This window comes from Armigeres subalbatus, chromosome 3, assembly GCF_024139115.2.
Source record: "Armigeres subalbatus isolate Guangzhou_Male chromosome 3, GZ_Asu_2, whole genome shotgun sequence".
Lineage (NCBI taxonomy): Eukaryota > Metazoa > Arthropoda > Insecta > Diptera > Culicidae > Armigeres > Armigeres subalbatus.
In genome coordinates this window covers 301,117,406-301,141,361 of record NC_085141.1, presented here as the reverse complement: position 1 = coordinate 301,141,361, position 23,956 = coordinate 301,117,406, and the positions used below count along the sequence as shown (strand labels likewise).

Here is a 23,956-nt window from a genome sequence, read left to right as displayed (position 1 = left end):
TTGAGGTTACAATGTAAACCACTGATTGCTGAGCCAATTTGGTTCATGTCAAAAAAAAAAACTGTAAATAATATATTCCATTGTTAAATTACTAATGAACTTTAAAGGTTGTTTAGAATAATCTGCGTTAAGAAAAGAAGACGTATGAGTCCAGTTTTGTCGTTAAACCAAAACAGATTATTTTAGACCTCCGGGTTGATGACCTTAATTCATTCAATTATTTATTTATTCGTTCATTTTATTTATTTGTTGGTTGTTTTATTTTTGTATTGATATATTTATTTATTTCGTCGATTTATTCGTTATGTTGTAACAATTTACTTCAAAATCGTACAAACATTATTACAAAAAGGGAACAAGCGCATAGATAAAACATTGTAACGATTTTGCATGTAATCGTCCAAATTTTCGAGTACCATCATAAATAACATTTAAATTCAAAATTATAAAAGTCATCAACCAAAACCCCTCGGTTATTACTAACACAAAACAACTGCGTCAAATGTCCGCAATCATCTATATATTGCCAACCGTTGAGATGCTGTATGCGGTTATGGACTTCTTTCGGAATATGAGATACGAAAATGGGTATAAATAGGCCAAAAACGATAAACGTGCTCTCTTGGTTTATCTGTCCGAAGGAGTGAAGACTTGGTGTGAACCGATTTCGCACGTTCAACGCGTTTCGGTAGTGTTCCGTGTTAGTTTGTCTTATAGCTAAATTCTAGAAATTAGTTAACTACAACTTACAAACTAGCTCGAACTTAAAACTAGGTGAAAGTGTTAAAGAACAGCCTAAATACATCACGAGTGGATTCCTAGTAAAAAAAAAAGTGTGTGCGGATCTCTGCGAGGCGGCATCACGGACGATCAGTGCAAAGACACCATAAAGCCATATTTGCCATTGCTGATCGAGTTAGGCCCGCATTGATCATTTTTCGTACATGAAATATTATTTCGAGCGAGCCGTGGTGCAATTTTGTGTAAAAGTGGTCAGAGCCGACGGGTTGTGTGACTTGATTTGAATCTACCTGCCCATGTGATACAAACGTGTGTAGAACAATAGTGGTGTATTGCAAAGACTGTTCCCCGTTGGCTCATGTGGTGTCACTCGCTCGAATAGACCACATATGAACAAATTGTGCACAGTGTACCGCTCCTCGGACAAAATCGGAACGATGACCTACGTCAAATTATGGTCAATGTGTCACACCCCTGTCACCCGAGGTGTTACCGGGTTTTTGCAAGCTTGATTGGCCCTTTTCGTACCAACGTGAAGTTCAGCACCGCCACCGAGGAAGCCTACCTATGTCGACCACCGTTCATCAATCGGCCGCAACGATATGCATGTGAGAGAATGGTTGTGAATTAAACCGCAAGTATTGAAAACTATATCCCTATTATTATTATTTGCCCCATGATCCCCTGTGAAAAGCCTAAAACGAATATTAAGAAAAATATAATGATAAAATGTATGGTCTGACTGAACTAAATTGACTTAGGTAATAATTATTAGAAATCCCAACGAAATTATTTTTTGTCTTAAATGCTTGTTTCCCAGTGTTCTATTGTAAAACAGATATTAGCTCAGCAATCAAGGGTAAGTGGGATGTAAGTCCACCGAAATTAATGAAATCTTTCCTTCACTCGAATGGTAAATGAACGACCCTGTAACGAAATCTAACTATCGCTCAAAAGAGGCTCTTGTAAAGTCCACCCCAGACGGACACCGTGGCTAGACCAGTGTCTAGGGGATTAGCCAGGGGTCCATCTGACCCTCGTTGAATTCCAGATAGTTTCAAGATTGGCTGTAATTCCACAGACAAACAGACATAACACTTATGAAATTCTCATCATTCACTGATTTACTGGGTAATTTAAAAAATCATTAGTTGGCCAATCGGTCACAAGTGGCGTGCGCATCGGATTTGCTCGAGTTTGACGTTTGCCCACTAACGCCATCTGGTTCGTGATTTGCACAACTAAGTGAAAACAACAGATGTTGTTGATGGTTGGTACGACGATGAATTTGATGAGTAAATGTTCAATGTGTTATGTCTGTTTGTCTGTGGTAATTCGTTTTGAAAGGCTCGCAGATAATCACTGTAGTGGCATACTTTTTTGTCTTTGTCCTTCTGTCCCTATATCATATGGCCAATGATTCAACCTAAAATAAAGCAAAATTATTAAATGACGAAGTAAATCATAAATTTCTCCAATCTGTTTCTAAAAACACCACCGACATCGACCGAAAATAATAAATAAACAAATACGACAAATACCCATGACAACGGTAAAAAATTAGAACAAATTTAAATTCAAATTGAAGGATTTTTTTTTGCTCCGACCCCAACATCTTGATAATTATATCTATGGTACAACTTTGTTGTACGCGAGAAAGGCAAAAACGGGACTCAGCAATAAAAGTTCCGAATGAAATAATTTTGGCAATAAAACATGCAAACAACACACTTAAAATAAATCGCAGATTTCTGTGAAATTTCACCGAAATCTCAACAGCAGAAAGAGCTGAGCAGAATGGATACGTTTGCGTGCGTTTGTACGCAAACGTATCCATTCTGCTCAGCTCTGAACTGTTCAGTGAATAATTTTACAAATTTTCGGTGGTTTTGACAGTTAAACAAAGGAAACATCGCCGAAAATTTTGTGAAATAATTATCGAACAAATCTGCTGTTGAGATTTCGGTGAATTGAAGCGAATTCACCGAAATCTGTGAAATAATTCAAGTGTGAAAACAAAACTTGAAATCCATTTTGATTCATTTTTTTATTTATTGTTTACCTAACACAAAGTTTCATATAATACAACTAATTTGAAAAGAAATAGGGTCCGAGACAGTGACGGAGAATTATCAAACCAAGCGAACGAGTTAAAATTTACTGCCATATATATGCACAGAATGATGGCTTAGAACAGAGTTGATCGGTAATGTATACTACCGAAACTCAGTATTCCCTTCAAACTACTGAGACATCGTTAAAATTTTATTTAGTAAATTCTTCTCATTTAATTCTCTCAGTTCAAATTCTCTTTTACCGAACAACATTAGTAAAAATATTACCGAAATAGTCGTTTGACAGAAAGGGCCATTGGCCGATAATGTCATTTGGACTAACCAACGGGTCATGCGGCCAAATGTATATTACTGAACGGATAATATTTTCAAAAATATCCACCCGTTTGATCAAATGGCATTTCAGCCGAATGGCATTTCTGTCCAAACGGAGTGTTTGGAGGATCATGTGTTAATGTTGCGCGTCGTCTCGGTCAATTCGGGATCTTGTGCAGTTTTCATATTCCATTGGGCGTGAACGGTGTTCTTTTTTTCTCTACGAGGGGCAGCGAAGGTGATTGATCAGTGTTTGGTGGATCGTGTGCAGTACTGCAAAGGGTCATGATCGTCATCAGAGGCGGCGATTTAAATATGACGTCTACTACTTTTTGAGATTCCTCCCACCTCTGTCATGCTTTTGTGTATACCTAGCATGTATAATGTGGAGTGCACGTTTGGTCGTATTCATGATCGGTTTTTGGAAACATTGCACGATTTGATATCCGTGTGCTTTGTGCGGTCAAAATGTAAATCAATTGTTACGCGATTGTTCGTGTTCCTGCTCAGTGTGCAGATAGTTAGCTCGATCTTATCAGAACGAATGCAGATTCAACGATGCCTACCGACTTACTGATATTCCTTCCTGTGGTTTTTGTAGAGACGCAGAGATAAACAAGGTCTTCAAATAGCAAATACCACCTAATTTTATTCGTTTCCTCTTCCTATCTAACTTCAAGGACGTGGCCGGCACCGTTATTTATCATATGAACATTTGAAACTGAAACTTTTTTTTTTTCTTTATTAGGTTTTCAACTGTAAAAGTTCTTAAACTGTGCCCAGTTGACTATGTAGTGAATACGATAAGTGTAGAGTGTTGTGTATTAAAATTAATTTACTTCAATTGTGTTCATTACTTAATAAAGCCCTATTTGACCAACCACCACTACTACCAACCATTGACCACACCTGAATTTACGGCGACATGATGGACATCGTTTAAAGTGCAGCAGACTGGTACCATGCATCAGCTTAGTAGGAATACCAACAACCTTAGGAGCCCAGATACGTAGGATAATGACTCCGGATGGAGTCCCGCGCCTACACGCGTTACTTTTGATTATCCTAGCACCTAACCAACGATAATCGTACCAGCTATATACAGCACGGTTTCTCAATTGAGAAAGGTACTAAAACATACTGAATTGACGATAAGTGATTAAACAGATACGATCTTAATTTTGATTTAAACATATTGAACGAACGCTCATCTTTAATACTCTGTGGGAAGGAGTTGTATAACTGAATCCCTTTAGATATGACACTATCCCTAGCCATACTAGTTCTTGATGGATGCACTTAGAGTGATTCAAATTTTGACTTTTTTGCCCCCCGATGCTTAAACGATTGTATTTTCCATTTTAATAATCCTCCTAAATTTTTAGCAATTTTGGATGTAATTTGACTGTGCACACGTCATTTGAAGTTTGTATGGAAATTACTGTGAAAACTGACCCTTATGTGGAAGACCGTTCTGTGAGGTTGCCCATGAACTATTTAAATTTAATCAACACATTGCCTACACAGAATACTTCTCAAGCTGAAAGGCAGTTGTCGTTGCGAAGCGATTTCTCGTTTGGAGGCAAAGTTATTAAGAAAACAAAAATGCTCATTATTGATATTGATGTTAATCTTTTACGTGTTAAATTGAATTTCCCACGATTCAGTATTTCCTTAATAACTTTTCTTGCGAGCATCAAAACGTTTCGCGACAAAGACGACCTGTTTCCTTGTAACATTTCTTATGTTGCCGATGTACTCATATGTTTTTAGAGCTTAAAGGGTAGCGTTGGGGAACGGTTTTCCATGAAAGTTACTGTTTTCATAGCAATTTTCATACAAACTTCAAATCGCGCGTGCTCACTCAATTTACATCCAAATTAGCTAAAAATTTAGGAGGGTTAATAAAAAGGCAAATGCAATCGTTTAAGCATCGGGGTGCAAAAAAGTCAAAATTTGAATCACTCTAATGCACATGTAGGTGCGTACGTTGTCGCGTATTATGATTATGCACCTGAGATACTGAAATCAGTGTGAAATTGCATTTTAATCTTCCATTGATAACTTTATAGAAAAACACACAAATCTCAAATTTATTGAGCTGTGACACTGTGACAGTTGTAGCAATGTTTCTGAATACAGTTGATTTGTTGGGAATAACCTAGGAAGCTTTTTTATAGTTTTTATGATTGAATTTTGAATTCGCGCAAATGAAAATCTTACAGTAGTTTTAGAACAACCCCATATTGAGTTCATGTATGATGAATATAAGCATAATATATATTCCAGGCTACGTCTAGTGATATATATTTTCGAATTTTTCGCAGAGCAAAAGCAATAGAGTTTATTTTACTTGTGACTTTCAAAATGTGCGTTTTCCACGTTAGACCTTGATCGATCCATAAACCTAAGTAATCAACACAGTCCACTTGAGAAATATTTGTGTCATTCGATGATAAATTGATTAAAGGAGGTGCACCTCGTAAGGAAAACACAATGAAATTTGTTTTTTCAAGGTTCATGGATAATTTGTTTTGCTCAAACCATGAGTTTATAAGATTTAAATCGTGGGTCATAGCATTCGTTAATTCATTGACATTTTCAGCGTCGTAAGTAATAGCTGCATCATCAGCATACAGCTGCAATTTACCCTTCAGTGGTAAATGATCGTTTATGAATATGATGAACAATATGGGGCCCAATATCGATCCCTGTGGTACACCATATTTAATAGCGTTGAAGGTAGATTTAGAATTACCTATTTTAACGCACTGAAGGCGATTTGATAAATAAGACCTAATCAAATTTACAGCATTGATGGAAAATCCAAAATTTGGCAGTTTATTCAACAATAGTGTGTGATTTACACAATCGAAAGCTTTTCGCAGATCAATGAACAGGGTTGATACGGTTGATCCACGATCAATGCTGTTTATGATTGTGTTCATTAAACTGATTGCTGCAGCAGTTGTACTCGAGTTTCTCACGAAGCCGAACTGACTTTGATGTATCAACTTGTTTTGATATAAATAGTTTTCAATTTGATTGTACAGTACTTTCTCGAAGGGTTTTGATGTGGAGTTTAAAACAGATATTGGTCGATAGTTAGAAACATTCGTTTTATCACCACTTTTATAAATTGGAGTAATCTTAGCAGATTTTAGTTCGTCAGGAAAAGTAGCTTGATCAATGCAACTGTTTATTAGCTCAGTTAGTTTTGGCACCAATATATCTTTATATTTAATAAGAAATTTGCTAGATATTAAATCAATTCCGGTTGCGCTTTGAGGCTTTAATTCTTTAATATATTTAATCAGTGTTTCTTCTCGAACCATAGTGAAATTGAATCGAGCTGTGTTGGTGTTATAATCCATATGTACAAGAGACTTTGCGCTATGGGGTACTATAGATTCTACTACATCAATAAAATACTTATTGAATTCATTGCAAACCAATTGCTCATCGTTAATAATCCTTCCAGCACTCTTTAAGGTGAAAGTTTGAACTATTGATGTTTTGTTGAAAACTAATTCTTTAATAACCTTCCACAGGCTCATAATATCTTTTTTCTCCCACTTGATGCGATTACTTACGTTGTTCCTCAATAGCAAATATTGTCTACGCAAGGCCGGGTTTACTCTTGAAGCATTGTACAGTTCATTTTTACGTTTGATCATCTGAAGTAAATCAGATGTAATATACGGCTTACGCATTGTATGCTGCTTTTTAATTTTGAAAGTTTTAGTGTTTTCCATTATTCTAGTTCTAAGAAGACTAGTAAAATCGCCAAAACTATTAACTCGCGAGAGATCTAAAGCTCTCGCGGATATATTTTCATATGATAGAACTGTTTTCAATTTATGATTTTCCGAGATGCAGAATCTTGATTTTTTTACTGAAACCATAATCGTTCTATGATCAGAGAGATCAGGATCACTGTCCAACAAGAAAAATGCATAGTCATGTGAGCAAATGTCCGAAAAAACATGATCAATTAGTGTTTTAATACAATTGGATTCTCTAGTATAAAAATTGCTAATCAAGGGATTAAGGAAGAGGAACCCATTATTTTGTACAGTAGATGTGTAAATCGAGACAATATTGTCTGTGCTGTTCAACAGATTTATATTGAAATCGCCAAATACGAGCATGTTTTGATGTGAGTTTAAAATGTTATCCAGTTCATTGACGAATGCTGTCTGTTCTCTACCTGGGTTATAGATAGCAAAAATTTTCAAATTATAGTTTATCAGCTCTACTATCAAATAACTGTTGATACCTTGTTGAGTTTTCAAGATTGTATGCGAAGAGAGAGAATTGTTCATAAATATTGAAACTCCTCCACCGCGATCTGTATCACGGGTACAGTGATAGGAATCATATCCATGTAGATTAAATAATTCTCCTTGGTATAACCACGTTTCGGTCAATACAATAACGTCTACTTTCGTATGTAAAGTGTTTGGGTTTGCTAATAGACATTCAATAGTGTCAAGTTTGTTCCTGCAGCTCCGAATGTTCATATACATGCAATTAAGAGAAGAAGAGTTCAAGGTGTAAGTATTTAGAACTTACACCATGAAGGATTGAACAATCCCAGTTAATCATTCAGTTGATTGTGTGTGCAATTCCACTGTTTCTGGTCAACCACAGAGTAGCAGCCATAGATATGGGAAGTTAGTCAAAGCTAAGGTAAGTTAGATTACCAGTACGACCGAACTGTCGCCCCTATGCATATTTCTGTTAAATGAAATTTTCGGCAGCTGCGTTTTGACTTAATGCTTTTTTCGGCCATATGACACATTCAGCCAAACCTCTTTCGTCCAAATGGCCCTACTTGTTATTTGCCCGAAAGTCATTCAGCGAAAAGTCATTTGTTCGAATATCACTAGGCAGTTTGTCTGAAACGGTCATTGGGTCGAAAATGGCGAAAATGCCGAATGTCCATTTCGGTCAAATGCCCCTTTCTGCCACATGACCATTTCGGTCAAAGCTAGGGTTTGCAGAAATCTCTCTCATTAGATAACGAACAAGGATAAAATAGAGGCAAAACTGTTTCAAATTATCAAGTGCGAAAAAATAAAATCGGATAGGCAGCCCCACCGAGAAGTGATGATAAAACACTCAATTATTATTGGGGACCATATTTTTTTCGTACAGCTGTGTAAAACAACGCCCCGCGTTTTAAGCCTTTTGAAATTTAACAATTTAACAAGATCTACAGCCCCTCGAACCAGTTCTATATCATGACAGCTTGCGAAAAAGTCTCTCAAGTCGTAAATATATACAGAGATGATACGTCATTCTCTTTTGGATTTAATCCCTGGCCATAGCACATTTTTGGCCTTTTGAGCTATTCGGATAACTGTTCTTTGGAGCCAAAGGAACTGTTCATGAAAATAGATGGACTTAGGCAAAATGGTTTGTTTGGTCAATCGACATCTTCTTCATTCTTCTTCTATGGCTCTACATCCCAACTGAAGCTTGCTCTGCTTTTCAACTTAGTATTCTATCAGTAATCCTTCTGTTGATAATTGAAAGCTTTTCTATGCCCGCCATTGTATGAGTAAGAATCTTCTGTGGCAAGTACAATGGATACACTATGCCCAGGGAATCGAGAATGTTTACCACCCGTACATCCTAGACCGGACCGAGAATCAAACTCGACATCTCCGGATTGACAATACTACGTCATTGCTCGCAAGGCTATTGGAGACTCATGGTCAAACGGCATATCAGGCCAAATAACTTTTTGCTTTCCCAACAAACAGTTTTAGCTAAATAAGCTCGTTTTTAAGCTGAAGAAGACGATTGGTCACATAAGCGCTTCATTCACCTCCAATATTTGTTGGGTTGTGTCCTTCGCCCAAATGGATTTCTGCCAAACGACTCTTCTTGATTCGAAAATTTTATTTCAATGAGAAATTCTTTGGATTGAAATGGGAAATCCTTCGGAATTTCCACTCGAATATCAAATATCTGTAATCGTGTGTGCTCACTGGAAAGTAATCGTTGCAACTAGTTGAAATTGAATTTAAAGATGCAATTGCGAGGTGTGCCGAAGCAAACGACGTTGGCATCAGTAGCTGTCAAATTTACTCGCATGAAGCTGAAATTTTCACTGCACCAACATATTTTACGTAGTTTACTTCGGGAGGTCGTGTCCTGTATACAACCCTTCTGATTTTTTCAACCTTTATTACCGTGATATGGAAATGCTGATATCATCTTCCAAACTTAGACGTACATGTTCATGATATAATTAGAGGCGAAAGTATAGAATTGATAGTTTCGTTAGGATACGACAGTCATGAAAAATGTTTTTTATGGAAGTCGATTTGAATGCGAGCAGAGGTCAATATTTGTAATGGCCACTAACCAGTGGAGATATATCAGTTTCCACACTGATATTCTTCCCTCCCCCTTCATTCGGGAGTTTGGCAGAAGGAAGGTCGTGCGATATATGCCATCACAAATATTGCCCTCCACTCGTTTTCAAATCGACTTCTATAAAAAACATTCTTCATGCCTGCCGTATCCTAACGGAACTATCAATTCTATACTTTCGCCTCTAATTCTATCATGAACATGTGCGTCTAAGTTTTAAGATGATATTAGCATTTCCATATCATTGTAATTCGTTTAACTTTACGTAGAAGTAATATACTCAAATCATTAATTAGCTTTAGTATCGTACTTTATTCTTAAATGTCACTTCAACTGTAAATTGGAGAATGAAGTACCATCCTGGGTGGTGCGGATAGAATCGATTTGCTTGTCAAACTGGAACCTGAATAGCTTTTTGTGTCGGAGCCAAGCAGAAAAGATTGTGGTTATGTCCGTTCCAGATCTTATTATTTGGCAATAAAATACAGGATCACCGTCTTCGACCAGAGGTCACACAGACTGAATACTTAATACCTAGCATTAGACAACGGACAGGACATTTACACAACACCCAGTGAACCAGTGGAGAATTTTCCGCTTTACGAAAAGTCTTCTTCTTACCGGGGCGGGGATCGAATCCAGCTTCCTGACTGATACTCTTCCCTCCGTCTTCATACGGGAGCTTGGCAGAAAGCAGATCTTGAGATTTATTCCATCAAATCGACTTCTATAAAAACGTTCTTCATGTCTGACGTATCCTAACGGAACTATCAAATCTATACTTTCGCCTTTATTTCTATCATGAAAAAAGTACGACAAAGTTTGTAAGATCCATTATTACATGAAATATGTATTGGAAATAAACAAAACAAAAATATTTTAAAAAATTGGATAGCCCTCAAAGGCTAAAAAACAATCTGTGTTGAAAACTTTATTATTCCTTCAAATAAAGTATGTTGAAAAAAAAAACATTTTTTTAAACAATATTTTTGTCCTTCAATTTGTATGAAAATTCCTCATAGTGGGCGCTCGTCCTGAAGAAAGAGCCAGCCAGCCTAGAACTGAAAGATGTATAAAAAAACCGGCAGAACGCGGAACGCTATCGACGGGAATGAAGACAGCATCAGATCCGCCTCCTTCAGAAGAAGAAACGTCACCTGGAAGAAGTGGAAACGTCACCTGGAAGAAGAAGGTGATGGAACAGCTGTGTCGTTCTCAAGAAACACGCAAGTTCTATCAGAAACTCAACGCATCCCGCAAAGGTTTCGTGCCGCTAGCCAAGATGTGAAGGAATATGTCCGGGAGCATCTTGACGGACGAACGTGTGGTGACCGAAAGGTGGAAGCAGTACTACGAAGAACATTCAAATGGTGCTGAGAGTATCAGGCAGTGAAAGTCAAAGCAACGTAGGAGACGTCTACGTCAGTTCAGCGATCGATGGAAACCAACCAGTCTCCAAGTTGAGAGAAGTTAAGGATGGTATCCGACAGCCTAGGAACAATAAAGCAGCTGGCTGGGATGGTGTCGGAGCTGAATTCATCAAGATGGGTTCGGAATCCTGTAGAAAATGTTTCCTACACAGATAAAAATATGTTGTGATTTTAAATTTATTTGCATGCACATATTTGGAGCATGCAAATAAACGTAACAATCCATCGATCTCACTGTTCTTTTAAATCGAAATAAATTTAAACTGTGCTTGTTTGTAAAATTCAGTCAAATTTAATTTAATATCGAATGTTAATTCGTTTGATGCGTAGGCAATTCAAAAGAATTTCACGTTGATTTACAGCTGCGTTTCTGTGTTCTCCGTAACTTTTATATAACAAATCATTGCATCAGAATACGAATAACTGTAATTCTTAAATTATAATGATAGCACGCTTTACGTTGTTTCCTTTACCTAAGATTTTTGAAAAGGTTCTTGGGAGCAGAGATGTCCTACACCTTTAGCAAAAAATCTGCCGGTGTATTTGCCGTGCGCACGCTCGCGTTGCTCCGGCGTGTATTATTTTGACAGATCAAAGTTACATTTCGAAAACTCAAATATCCATCTATTAGTTGCACTGTCTGCATGAATTTTATTTGATTGTGTAAAATTGTGAAAAATAAAAGAGCAGATTTTTTGCCAACATCTTAGGTTAGGAGACGATATTGAAGTTACTCTCTTACAGCCAACTTGTTTCCAGTAGTTAAAAAAGTGGTTGTGGTTTATACTCAGTAAAGCTAGTTTTCATAACATAGATCTTATAAAACATTTTATTTAATTTCAACTTACCGAGTACAGATACAGGTTAGCGCCCACTTTCCCATCCTTGGACACGAAAGGCTGATCATCGGTGGGTTCACCTGCAAAAAGACGATAAAACAAACCATAATGAATTTCATAAAGCAGATATTTATAGACGTTATGCTGTAATACAAGTTTTTCTCCTGTTCCATCGACATTGTTCATAAAATTCAGAATCTTTTCCAAGTAGAAATCCAGAGAAGATTGTAAATTTTTGCGTGCAAAATTTCAATGGACACGAAATAGTGATGAGTGTTTCAGCATTTTCCAAACTCGCACGCAATTGAAAACTTCACCCGTTGATTTATAGGAATTGATTGAAATGTTCATAAATGAATAATAGCGACGAGTTATTGCATCCATAGTAGGGGAAAGATAAACTAATTTGCAGAATTTATGTTTTCGCCCGAAAAGGGCGATGAAATGAGGTTATGAAACTTTCATGCCTCATAATGATTTATTGACCTGTGAAATTGCTGGAAAATACAAATAACAAAAAGAGAGAAAAAAAAAGCAAAGCTTTAATTGATTATCGAACTGGAAAATGTGCGATCGTGCCAGTACTTCACTGGGGAGTAGGATGAGCAATGAGTGCGACTGGGTGAGTGTTGTCACGGTCGAATGCATCAACTCGTCGGATTAATCCGTGAACCGAAAACAGCACGTACTCATCTCCCACGCCAAAAGGTATCGGTACGGCTACATAGCTGGCGAAATACCACAACGATCCGACGCATTAAATTTAGCAGCATGATTCGTAGTGACGGCAGGTGTCAGGCTTGGGGACGTCGCCATCACAAAAGGGGGGTTTTCGATGTTTGTTCAAATGGGTGTGTTTGAAAAAAGGATAATGAGAGGAGAACATTCGTTGTGATTAGTGCGTTGGAGCATGACAATGTATGTGTAAATTGAATTATAGGGCATATGATTTAGTAATAAATTTCGAAGTAAATTTTAATAATGTCAGTGCTCGTAGTATATAATTAAATATCCAAGAATTTGATAGAATTCATACTATTTTAACATCAATCGTTATTATTTTTTAACCACACATCTAATGACTACAAAAGCGATCATAATTAATTTTATTTTTAAAGTTGCGGTTGTATGACAAACATAGTACTATACGTCTTCAATTATTATATTTATTCTAGTCATTCTTACTCATTCAGATTTTTTTCTATCACTTTGGCTCCGTTCCGTCTACGAGCCCCACTCCCCCAAAAATGTGCATGTGGGTATGTATATTTGGTATCCGTTCACCGATCTGCTCTAATCCAATAAACACGTATTAACCTAACGATTACATCATTAATCATCGTGTCGTTCCCCACTTTCTCCTCCCCAAATGCCGACAATCCGCACATACCGATTGTGTGCCACTTTTGAAGCTCCCAAGGTTGTCGTTAAAATTTCGGCCCCATTTCACTTCGGTACCACCGCGCCATATGGTTCGTTCCAGTTAACCTAATTCTTCGGGATCAATTGGAAAAGCGCTCAATTTCATACCAACAACAAACAGCGACCGGGAGGTGATATTTTTCATCTTCGGATTCGGGGCAAATATTTCATAAAAACGTTTAACCACGTCGTTCGATCGATTTGCCTTGTGTTATTGCTGGCTGGTTGGGTTTGCCTCCCGCCAATTTTGCCATTCGTCAGCGAGTGATGTGGGGCTAGGCGCACAACCGCTCGGCAACCATGTCACGGTCGAAGCTTTCCCCAAATACGTGGGTAAATCTTGACGTGCTGATGTCGTTGAAATTTGATATCCTTGTCGTGTTTCCCTTCGGCGCATCATCCTGACGTATGTTTGCAGTGGGAAGAAAATTACGCGCCCATTCAACAATCGGTATAAAATTTGTTTGGAATTCACTTGAGAACTGTGTGACTGATGTTTCTCCCAAACGGTCTCATCGCAACATAAAGATTTGACAGAATCGATGAAGGGATTTAACGGAATCCCTTCGGGGAATTGAGATTTTATTGGCGTGTCTGTATAAGCCTCTGGGGTTTCTCTGATGGAGCGGATTGGAAAACGCTTTTCGTTAAATATGCATCTCACTCGCTTTATCATTTTTGTTTGTTGCTGAAACATATCAGAGGCGATGCAGTGGGGACGCATGGTAAAGAAGGCAGAACATCCTGCTTATCTATCATCTATTGAAGTTACTCGTGGGTGGATTTGTGTTCAATCTACCCCCATGAAATGATATTAAAGTTACCACAAACACAAGTGACGAGACCATCGCCGTCGCATGGCTTGCAATTCTGTGTTTGGAGGTACCTTTATGAAACAAAATTGTCTGTCCGTATTAAAACCAGTTATAGATAGGGAGTAAGAGAGTGTTGACTTTACTGCAATTCCGGTGACTTATTTCATACTAACTAGTCCGAAGTCACTAGTACAATAAGTCGGCTGGCTACGACATATCTAATATTGCGTATTAAAGTTAGGACCTGCTCTATGACCGTGTCATGGTGAAATTATTGCTCAAATTGAATGTCACTGTATGGCGTACATGGTTTTTAACGATTCGTTTCCTTCTATCAGTTTCCGTTTTCAAACTTCTGACTAATCGTTTCCTTACTCCTACATTTTTTGATCAGAGATTGTTACTGTCGACTCCCTACATCTCGATGTTCTATATTTCGATATATCTCCCTATGTCGATGGTTTTCTTGGTCCCCACATATATTTGGGCATTCTACATCTCGATAAGCCCCTATCTCGGTATCTCTCTATCTCGATGTGTTCTGGTCATATTTTGTTCAGAATTCTTTCTCTCTATGTCGATATCTCCTTATTTCGATGGTCCCTTAAATATCGAGATGTACCGACTAGAAAGTCATATCAAAATTATATCATCCTATGTTATTATGTTATACAATATTTTTATAACAAAGTTTGCTAGAAACATGGTGCAAGATGATGTTAAAATATCTAAATTTCTATCAAAAACTACACTACTGGAAACAAAAAACTATAAAATTTTGTTACAATTTTATCATAAAAATAACATATTTTGTTAGAAATTTATAACAGAATCAGATATAAAATATATTGTTTCTGTGGAGTTAGAATTTTTACAGGTCGTGATAGGTCTCCAGATTGTGATCAACAATCATAATTTTTTGTTTGAACAAGAATATTTTTCGAGCACATGAAATTAACAACATTACAAATAAGGCAACCTTCTCAAATTATATTGGCGCTTTGATGTTGCATGAAGAAGAAGAAGCAGAAAGATGATAATCGAAAAAATCTCCACGGGAAACCATACGAAGAAGTTTTTAAAACTCTACTCAAAAATTCTAAAAGCAATTTAATTAAAAACGGTAAGCAGTACAGGGTTGGACTTTTCTTTTACTTTATAATAAACACAAAATTTTATTGTGTAATATTCAGGGTTTCGACTTTTCGTTTCAATGAGACCAAAGCAAGCGTTTTTCGGGCCAAGGGAAAATCTTGCTTCGTTGTTTATGTTGAGGATCATCTTTCACCCATCAATCTTTTCTCTAGAATTAGCATTGGAATATGAACGAAAATCTTGCCTATTAAATGAAAATCCTTTCTCGTTTCATTACTTTCACCTCTCAATCATTTTTCGCGAGAATTATCGCAGAACAATTACAAAATTGTATGGTCGCGCCGGGATTCGAACCCAGAATAGTAACAATAATAGCTGTGGGGATGCGCTTACTTTAGCCACACCACCACTCTATCTGTATGAAAGCGTTAAGTTATTTGTTCCACATAAGCTACTACCATTTGCATTGATGATGCCACGAAAATACTCGAATATGAAAGAAAAAGAGCAAACCAACGTTTAGCGGCAATCGAAGTGAGCGAAAAATTGTTATCACTCTCCAGGCTGTTTTTCTTTCCCGAAAAGCGATTTCTCCCCGAAAACTTACGTGAGGGAAAATCATGTGCTCCTGAGATTGAGTGAGCATTGTGAACCCTGGTAATATTACACTTAAAACACAGTATAAGAAAAGTCCAACCTCGTACTGCTTACCGTTTTTAATTAAATTTCTTTTAGAATTTTTGAGAAGAGTTTTAAAAACTTCTTCGTATGGGTTCCCGTGGAGATTTTTTCGATTATCATCTTTCTGCTTCTTCTTCTTCTTCATGCAACATCAAAGCACCAATCAGCGTTTTGATATCTATGGCTGGGAGACTTTGCTACATCTATTTTATTTGCCTACTGTTGGGCAATTCGGTGCTGAGCATTTTTTAAATCATATTATGATATAATCCTGTTACAACATTTGAAAGATAATGGCTACTGAGAACAAAATTGTATCAAAATAAGTTATAAATATCACAATATGTTAAAATTGTGTTCAACTTTTGTTATGCTCTTCTTGTCGGGTAGAGAGCCGACTGTAGTTGCATCGATTACTTTCGAGTGAGCACACACAATCACAGAGGATTTTTGTCAAAATGATGGACTTTGGTTTTCAAGCCTGAGCCGTGAATAAAACCCTGTCGGGAGTACCATCCATAACCCTACCAATAATTTCCTAAAAAAATCCTTACAACTTCCCGTTGATATTTTGAAAATCTCTCTGTAAAAACTAAGAAAAACTTTTAGTGGAAATTCTGAAGGATTTTCCGTTTCAATCTAATGAATTTCTCGTCGATCGAAATAAAAATTTTCGAATGAAGAAGAGTCGTTTAGCAGAAATCAATTTGGCATGACCAACAATCATCTTCTTCAGCTAAAAACGAGCTTATTTAGCTAATATTGTTTGTTGGGGAGGCCGAAAGTTATTAGCCTTTCCAGCATAGGCGTAGGATTTACAATCCGGAGATGGCGAGTTCTATTCTCGATTAGGTCTAGGATTTTTTTAATCTCTCGTTTATTTGGAAGGCTCATTTGCCGTGAAGCGTTACGGAGCCGAAATCAATTTTAACAATACATTTCTTGATTCTTATACATAGTGTTAGTTTTGGGGAACCGAAAGACTCGCGGTTTAGTCGAGGTTAGGGAATACAATAATACAGTAGGAAAGGAAAGGATTTTAGGGTACTTAAGTAATTACAATGCTGATGTTCACAAAGTTGACATTCCTCGCGATGTTTCACATCTGTAACGGGACAAACAAACTTTTTTTGGAAGACAACAACGAGAGGAAGTCATACGGAAGAGATTAACGACAGACATTGAAATGTACAACAAGAGGAAGACATTTGTAATAGGGTTCGACAGAGAAGGGAATGGGCAGACAATGATTACAGTCTTACATTAGCAACTTTCAAAAATTGGTGGACCAGGGACATGTACTCAAGATCAAGGCCCGACAACACTTCACCACAACACCACTAATAGGCTTTGGTTGTTTTCATCGGACCCGGAGATGCTCAGTTAGCGCAGATCTGGGGCCACGATGCTCCTCGCACGCCCACACGACATGATCGATGTCCTGATAATCCTCGCCGCAAACACAGAGATTTCCTTCCGAGAGCCCCAATCTGAAAAGATGTGCATTTAAAGTGTAATGATTGGACATTAGACGACACATGGTTCGAATGAAGTCTCGTCCCATATTCAATTTTTTGAACCATGGACGCTTCGACACCTACGGGCGAATTGAATACAGGCATCTACCCAACTCCACATTTGTCCATTTCTTTTGCCAGCTGTTCAAGGTTCCCTGACAAACTAATGTGAAAAATTCATCGAAGGTGATTTTCCGATCGTAAATGTCACCTTCCATAGCGCCCACCTTAGCCAAAGAGTCCGCTTTCTCATTTCCCGGGATCGAGCAATGAGAAGGGACCCAAGCCATGGTGATTGAGTAAGACCGTTGTGATAAGGCACTCAAAACTTTCCGTATCACATTCAGAAGATACGCTGAGTGCTTAAACGGTTTCATTGACCGAACATCCTTCAATGAACTTAGACTGTCGGTGAAGATGAAAAAGTGGTCAGGAGGTAGGGATGCGTTTTGTTCGAGTGAATAATGTACAGCTGCTAGCTCAACAGTATGCACGGAACTAGGCTCTTTGAGCTTAAAGTAGGCGCTATGAAAACGTTGAAAACACCGAAACCAGTGGAGTCATCCATTTTTGACCCGTCTGTGTAAAGCTTCTTTCCTCGCTGGCGTGCCCGTATTTGCTTGCAAACAATGGAGGTATGACCTCCGCACCAAGGAAGTCTGGTATTCCATGAACCTCCTGCTTCATGGACAGATCAAAAGTAACAGAGAAACTGCAAGAGTCTAAGAAGTTAGCACGATTGGTGTCAACCGAAGATGGGCTTACCTCCAGCGTCATATACCAGTGGTAAATACTCATGAATCGAGAAGGAATAAAAAAGAAGGAATGAGGAAGATGTAAAGATGACAGAAGAAGGAAGAAGTAATTCCTGTTCGACATTTTTGTTTCTCGCGACCTCTCGCGACGTTTTGTCCATTCGAGATTTTTTTTTATACGAGAATTTCTTCTCAGAACGACGGAGTATGCCATGATCGAAAGAAGACGTGAACAATTTATCCAGCTTTTACGTTAGCTATAAATAAACTGTGGTGCTCTAAATTTGACGTATGATGTGTACAGATTTTATGGTTTTATCATGGTAGCCATGGATTTGTGCTTAACATTTCACCTGTCATCTTTGTTTTTAAACGTGTTCGAAATACCCGTATTAATTCGATAATTTATTTTCTGATGCATTACTAATATTTAATAAAATATTTCAGGTATATTGACCCATTTGGACATGCAAGATCATCTACTCTTTCATAATCCGGGCCAAACCGGAGCTGTGCCCATTACTAACAGCCAGACTAGGTCAGAAAGGCGCATCATGAGACGTTTTATTTAGTATTATATATGATGACCCACCCGAGATTGTATGGCGTGGTAAAGCCAGAAAATTTCTGACCAGAGACGTCCACGGACTATCATTCAAGGATGTTTATGGACACCAAAACTGAACTTTGGCTCCTTAACATAAATATATCACAAGTTGTTTACGAACATATACTGGTGGGAATGGTGTTGTGGATCTCAACGTAAAATGAGCTGACCAATTGGCCCCTGGTTTTACTTGCTTTTTGGTCTTCGCCCGCCATACTGTCTTGGTGTAACTATTAAGGATTCTTTTTGAACTCATTGTATATAAATAATGTCCTTAGCGTAAAACAATTTTTGGTCACCTGCTGGTATGGAGCTACTCCATTATTCCCCGTTTTTGTTGAGCGCGGGGCTTCGGACACGCAAAACATATCCACATCGCTGGATTCAATTGCCACTGTTTTCACAATCAGTAAATGTTTTACCTGTCTCGTACACAGTGTACCTAATTTTTTAAACGCCATAGCTCTGTAGGACGTCGGCTCCAATATTGCTCAACAGTCTTACTTAACACGCATCGTGCGCTCTGATATTACAATTCTTTAACGTTATCATTCACAAGAAAACCCTTTGCTCAATAAACTACTCCACAGAATGTACCATTGCCCGTATTTGTTTTCTTTTTTTAAATCTTGTTCCAACATGTATAACAAAAAATCCTAAAACACACTTTGACTGTCAAACAGCAATTTATATTACTCATGTGAAATTCTGTTCAAAAAAAAAAATCCCGCTCATTCACTCTTGAGTTTTGGTTAATCCGATCTATCGGAGCCATCAGACGATTTGAAAAAAAATAGGCGAAGCCGGGGTGATCGCCACCCATTAATGCACATTCGGCGTACACGGTTTATAGCTGCATGCTTATAACTGACAAGTCCTGAATTTTAATTAAATAAATCCAATTTCAATCCACCTGAAATAATAAAAACATATATTATTAGACACAAATGAAATTTTAAAGAGTTATAAGAATTCGTTCTCGAACCAAACACTAATTTGTTTGACATGAAAAACATTCGACAGGTTTCCAAGGCAACTAGGATTCCGCTATAAATCTGTACACAGCATGTGTCAAAATGATAATGCCATAGTTGATCCGTGGCTATAATAAAAAGCTGGATATTGTAAAAAATTTAGAACAAAATTTCCAAAAATCTTCGTTTCAAGATTTGCAAAGCAAACAAATAGATGGACAGTTGCAGTAGTCTTTTGAGATATCGCTCAAACCGCAAATGAATGTAATCAAGCATGAAGTCCGTTTTTCAATGGAGACGCTTGGTCTGTGACTAGTTGTATGGCATGATCTGTCTGGCACTGTCTTATTGGCATCCAGCACAAACATCCGAGGCAGCGAATTGAGCAGCTAATAATTTGGGACAATGCGTTCTATTGATGTTGGCCACTAAAGGCACGACCAACAATCAATATAAAACTGGCGAATATTTTATGGTTCCAGTTTCGTAAGCTATGGGCAATCCTCGGTACCCAATACGTAGTTTTTTACAACCCCTTTAGCACGCGATTTAGAACTGGCGTCATAGCAACGCCCGACCAGATATATTTTTCATCAAACAAAAACAACATTGAAAAATTAAAGCCGTTTTTCAACAGAAGTGTCCATTGAATATCCAACTCTGGCTTGAAATTGAACTATTAATAGTTATTTTTATTTATTTCAGCTCAATAATATCTCCAACAAAATAAAATTTTCCTCAAGCATGCTGATAAAAAAAAAATACGGTCTTGGACTCGCTTAGTGTGGTAGAATCACGGATCAAAATTTTGATTTCAAAGCCGTTTACAAGCCGATGCATTTGAATGTGTAAAACCCCTCACACAGCTTAGTTATTTTTCACGATCTTGAAAACTTGGGTTTACAAGCACGAAAGTGTTTTTTTGGAGAAACACCGCTAACAAAGGTTACCCGACATCGGTAGGTGTTCCGGTAGGCCGATTTCTTCACTTCTGCTACAGACCCTAAATCAAACAAGGGGTGCTGAAGAATCAAGTGGAAATTGCCCTGAGATTGAAGTATTTCTGCAGTATCACCTCAGATGCCCGCTCGGAACAGTTCATGTTCGTTTCTCATGTTTAGGTTTCTTCATTATGTCGCTATTAATTATTAACAATATACTCAATCAAGTTGAAACCCGAAATTGGGTGCTAGCGAAGTTGGATTTTTCTCACAATCCGTATGTTAAACCTAACTTCGGAAGTGGTGCGCTGAATAGCTCTTCGCGATATGAAAACAGCGCACCACTTCCGAAGTTAGGTTTATCGTACGGATTGTGAGACAAATCCAACTATCCAAAGCTATCCCCCAATTCCGGTTTTCAACTGGATTGAGAATATAATCATACAAGCGAACCATTAATTATTATTAGCTGTTAGCATTATAGTTAAGTTAAATATCATTTATTTGGACTACACTGAGGTTGGGCGAAATTGTCCTACTCCGAATGAGTGGATGCAGGTACACGAAATGCTCAAATTATTGGGCATTTTCTGCAGGTTATAATAATAAAAGTATAATGAAGAACAGCATGGGAAAGCAAAGAGGAATCTATCTGCTTTTTATTGTTTGATTCTTTGTACATCTAGAGAACATGGTTATAAAATACACATGCCAAAGACATCATTCCCGATATATGGCTGAGTAGACCACCAGTGATTGATTGAGATAAAAATTCCTTTGATGTAATTGCTGCCAATTATCAAAAACATTTTCTGTATTTTTTGCCTAGTTTTCAACTGCAGACATACATTTTAGTAGCTTGTTGGTTCCACCTTAAGCCTTATCTTACAAGCTTGACAATCCTGCAACCATACGATTCAAACCCGACAATGAAGAGCGTCTTCTGCTCTATGCGGACAGAAGTTGACGCTATCATGACCATTCCAGTGCAAAGAAAGCATATTTTCTGTCGTATACTATCGAAAGCCCAATCGCCGTCGAACCCGGTATACCGAGCCGCGAGTCCGGCAAATCCCTATCCATAATGAACCCTAACATTAAGGGTTTTATTTGCCAACATTATCGGTTGTCGCCGAAAAAGCGAATCGAGCAGCAAGTTCGTCAATACGTTAGCTCTTTAGGCCTTCAAACGCGGCACTGTTCGCCGGAAACATCCACCGTCGCCCTCAAACAACGAATTCAATGTCGGTTGGTGACGAGTAAATCGTTCACCCGAGCAGCAAACCCGGGAGATCCACTCGCAGGTAATCTTACCGACGACCCGGTGAACGAGTTGCGGACTCGGACACTGGATCGGTAAATGAACCCAGTAGATTAGGAAAACACGGGTCCACTCGACGATGCCATCACACACCAAACTAAGCAACAAGACAACCAGAATCACCAAGCACAAGTAAATCCTAAATGTATCGCATCGCGTCTATATACTGAATGTCCAAATTGGCAAATAAATAGCTAGAATGTAAGCATGTTTTCGTTTCATAAAAAGCCGGATTTGATTATATTAATTTTCCGTACCCGAAAAGCGAGTAATCAAGCCACATTCTCCGCCTGAAATTTGGTTATTTACTGAACTTCCCAGTGAAATATATGCTACAGATAATAAGTCAGTCGCGCCCCATTTATATCGTCTTATTGTTGATCTAAAAATGAAATAAAAAATGTTAAATAAAATCGAAATTCAAATCAGGAGACGATACGCATTTCACCAATTGAAAATAAATAAACAATTCATTCTGAAACTATGACGACAGGGGAAATTAGAACTAATTCTAATTGAACGGTGAGGTTGCTTTGTTTCATTGGGTACCGCTGGGTACTGGAAAGCTTAGTACATTGGAACCTGGGAGGGAGCTCTCGATACTACACATCAAATAAACAAATACTGTCGTCAGGCAACAAGCAAATTTTCTGCAAGATTAAATAATCAACGTAGGCGCCACTTAAAAAGACCAAATTTTGTTTTGTGTGTTATTGTTGTTATATTACCTTAGAAAATTTTCTTGTCGAGAGTTTTGTTCTCGGCTCGCTCTGACATGTCATGACAGCTAGATTTCGGCTCGGCTTGACACACACATTTTTTGAATCTGTTTCTCCCTCCCAGATTGGAACCATAAAATGAGTACTAATTTGCACTGACCCCAACATCTTGATAATTATATCTATGGCACGACCATCATTTGCGATGCCCGTACGATGCGCTTTCTCCAAACTCCGCGATAGGAGATAATATGTATATTGGTGGCAAGGAAAAACTTTCCAGGGTCTCCTTGCCATGCGAAGTAACTGTGGTTAGGCGCCTCCAGACTACCACTCTCGTTGAAATGTGGGTTCACCAAGATTAGGGCTTTTAACAAGTGCGTTATTGCCTTTGTTTTGATTTGAAAGCTAACCAATGTGAATTACAAATCATTTCAAACCGGGATGAGAATCGCCATTTCCGTAATGGAAATCCTACCCCTTTGCTAGTAGGGCAAGCTAGTAACTTCCGACATTCGCACTAAGTGACCAGCCCATTGAAGTCTGCCGTATTTCATACGATTCACAATATTTTCTTCTTTGTATACTTGATACAGCTCATGATTCATGCGTCTGCGCAACACACTATTTTCTAGTTTCCCTCCGAGTATTGTACGCAGCACTTTTCGCTCGAATACCCCGAAAGCTCTGCGGTCCGCCTCTTTTAACGTCCATGCTTCATGTCCATAAAGGGCTACTGGTAGAATAAGAGTTTTGTATAGAGCAAATTTCGTTTCCGTCTGCATGTTGCGGAACCTACGCTGGTTATTCACAGCAGCAAAAGGTCTTTTCACTTCACGGGAAACGTCATTGTCACATGTCACAAGCGTTCAAAGGTAAACAAATTCTTCAACAACTTCAAACACATCCCCATCAAGCGCTACCTCAGCACCAACACCACTATCTCTACCTGCCACCATGTACTTTGTCTTGGTAGAGTTGATGGTTATCCTTTCCTCGCCGTGTACCTCTTCAGTGGGACAAAAGCCTCCACTACTGCTCTGCGATCGATTCCAATGAGGTCGATGTTGTCCGCAAAGCCCGAGAGCATATGCAACCGTGTGATGATAGTGCCGTTCCTCTGCACGCCAGATCTCCTAATGGCGCCCTCGAGTGCAATGTTGAACAATAAATTCGAAAGTGCATCACGGTGCTACAGTCCATTTAAGGTCACAAACGAGGTTGACACTTTGTCTGCAATCCGAATACTTGATTTTGAGCCATCCAGCGTTGCACGTTTCAGTCTAATAAGTTTCTCCGGAAAACCATGTTCGGACATTATC

At 38.2% G+C, this 23,956-nt stretch overlaps 1 protein-coding gene across 11 annotated transcripts in view; it reads right to left on the bottom strand.

Annotated features, from left to right (window-relative positions):
• The window catches only part of LOC134224978 (solute carrier family 12 member 7), an 848,828-nt gene that overhangs the window by 226,268 nt on the left and 598,604 nt on the right, over positions 1-23,956 (bottom strand). For all 11 annotated transcript variants that reach the window (XM_062704686.1, XM_062704688.1, XM_062704687.1 and 8 more), the window contains one exon: positions 11,797-11,867. In XM_062704686.1, coding sequence (XP_062560670.1) covers positions 11,797-11,867 — 71 coding nt within the window. The remainder of the gene's footprint in view (positions 1-11,796; positions 11,868-23,956) is intronic.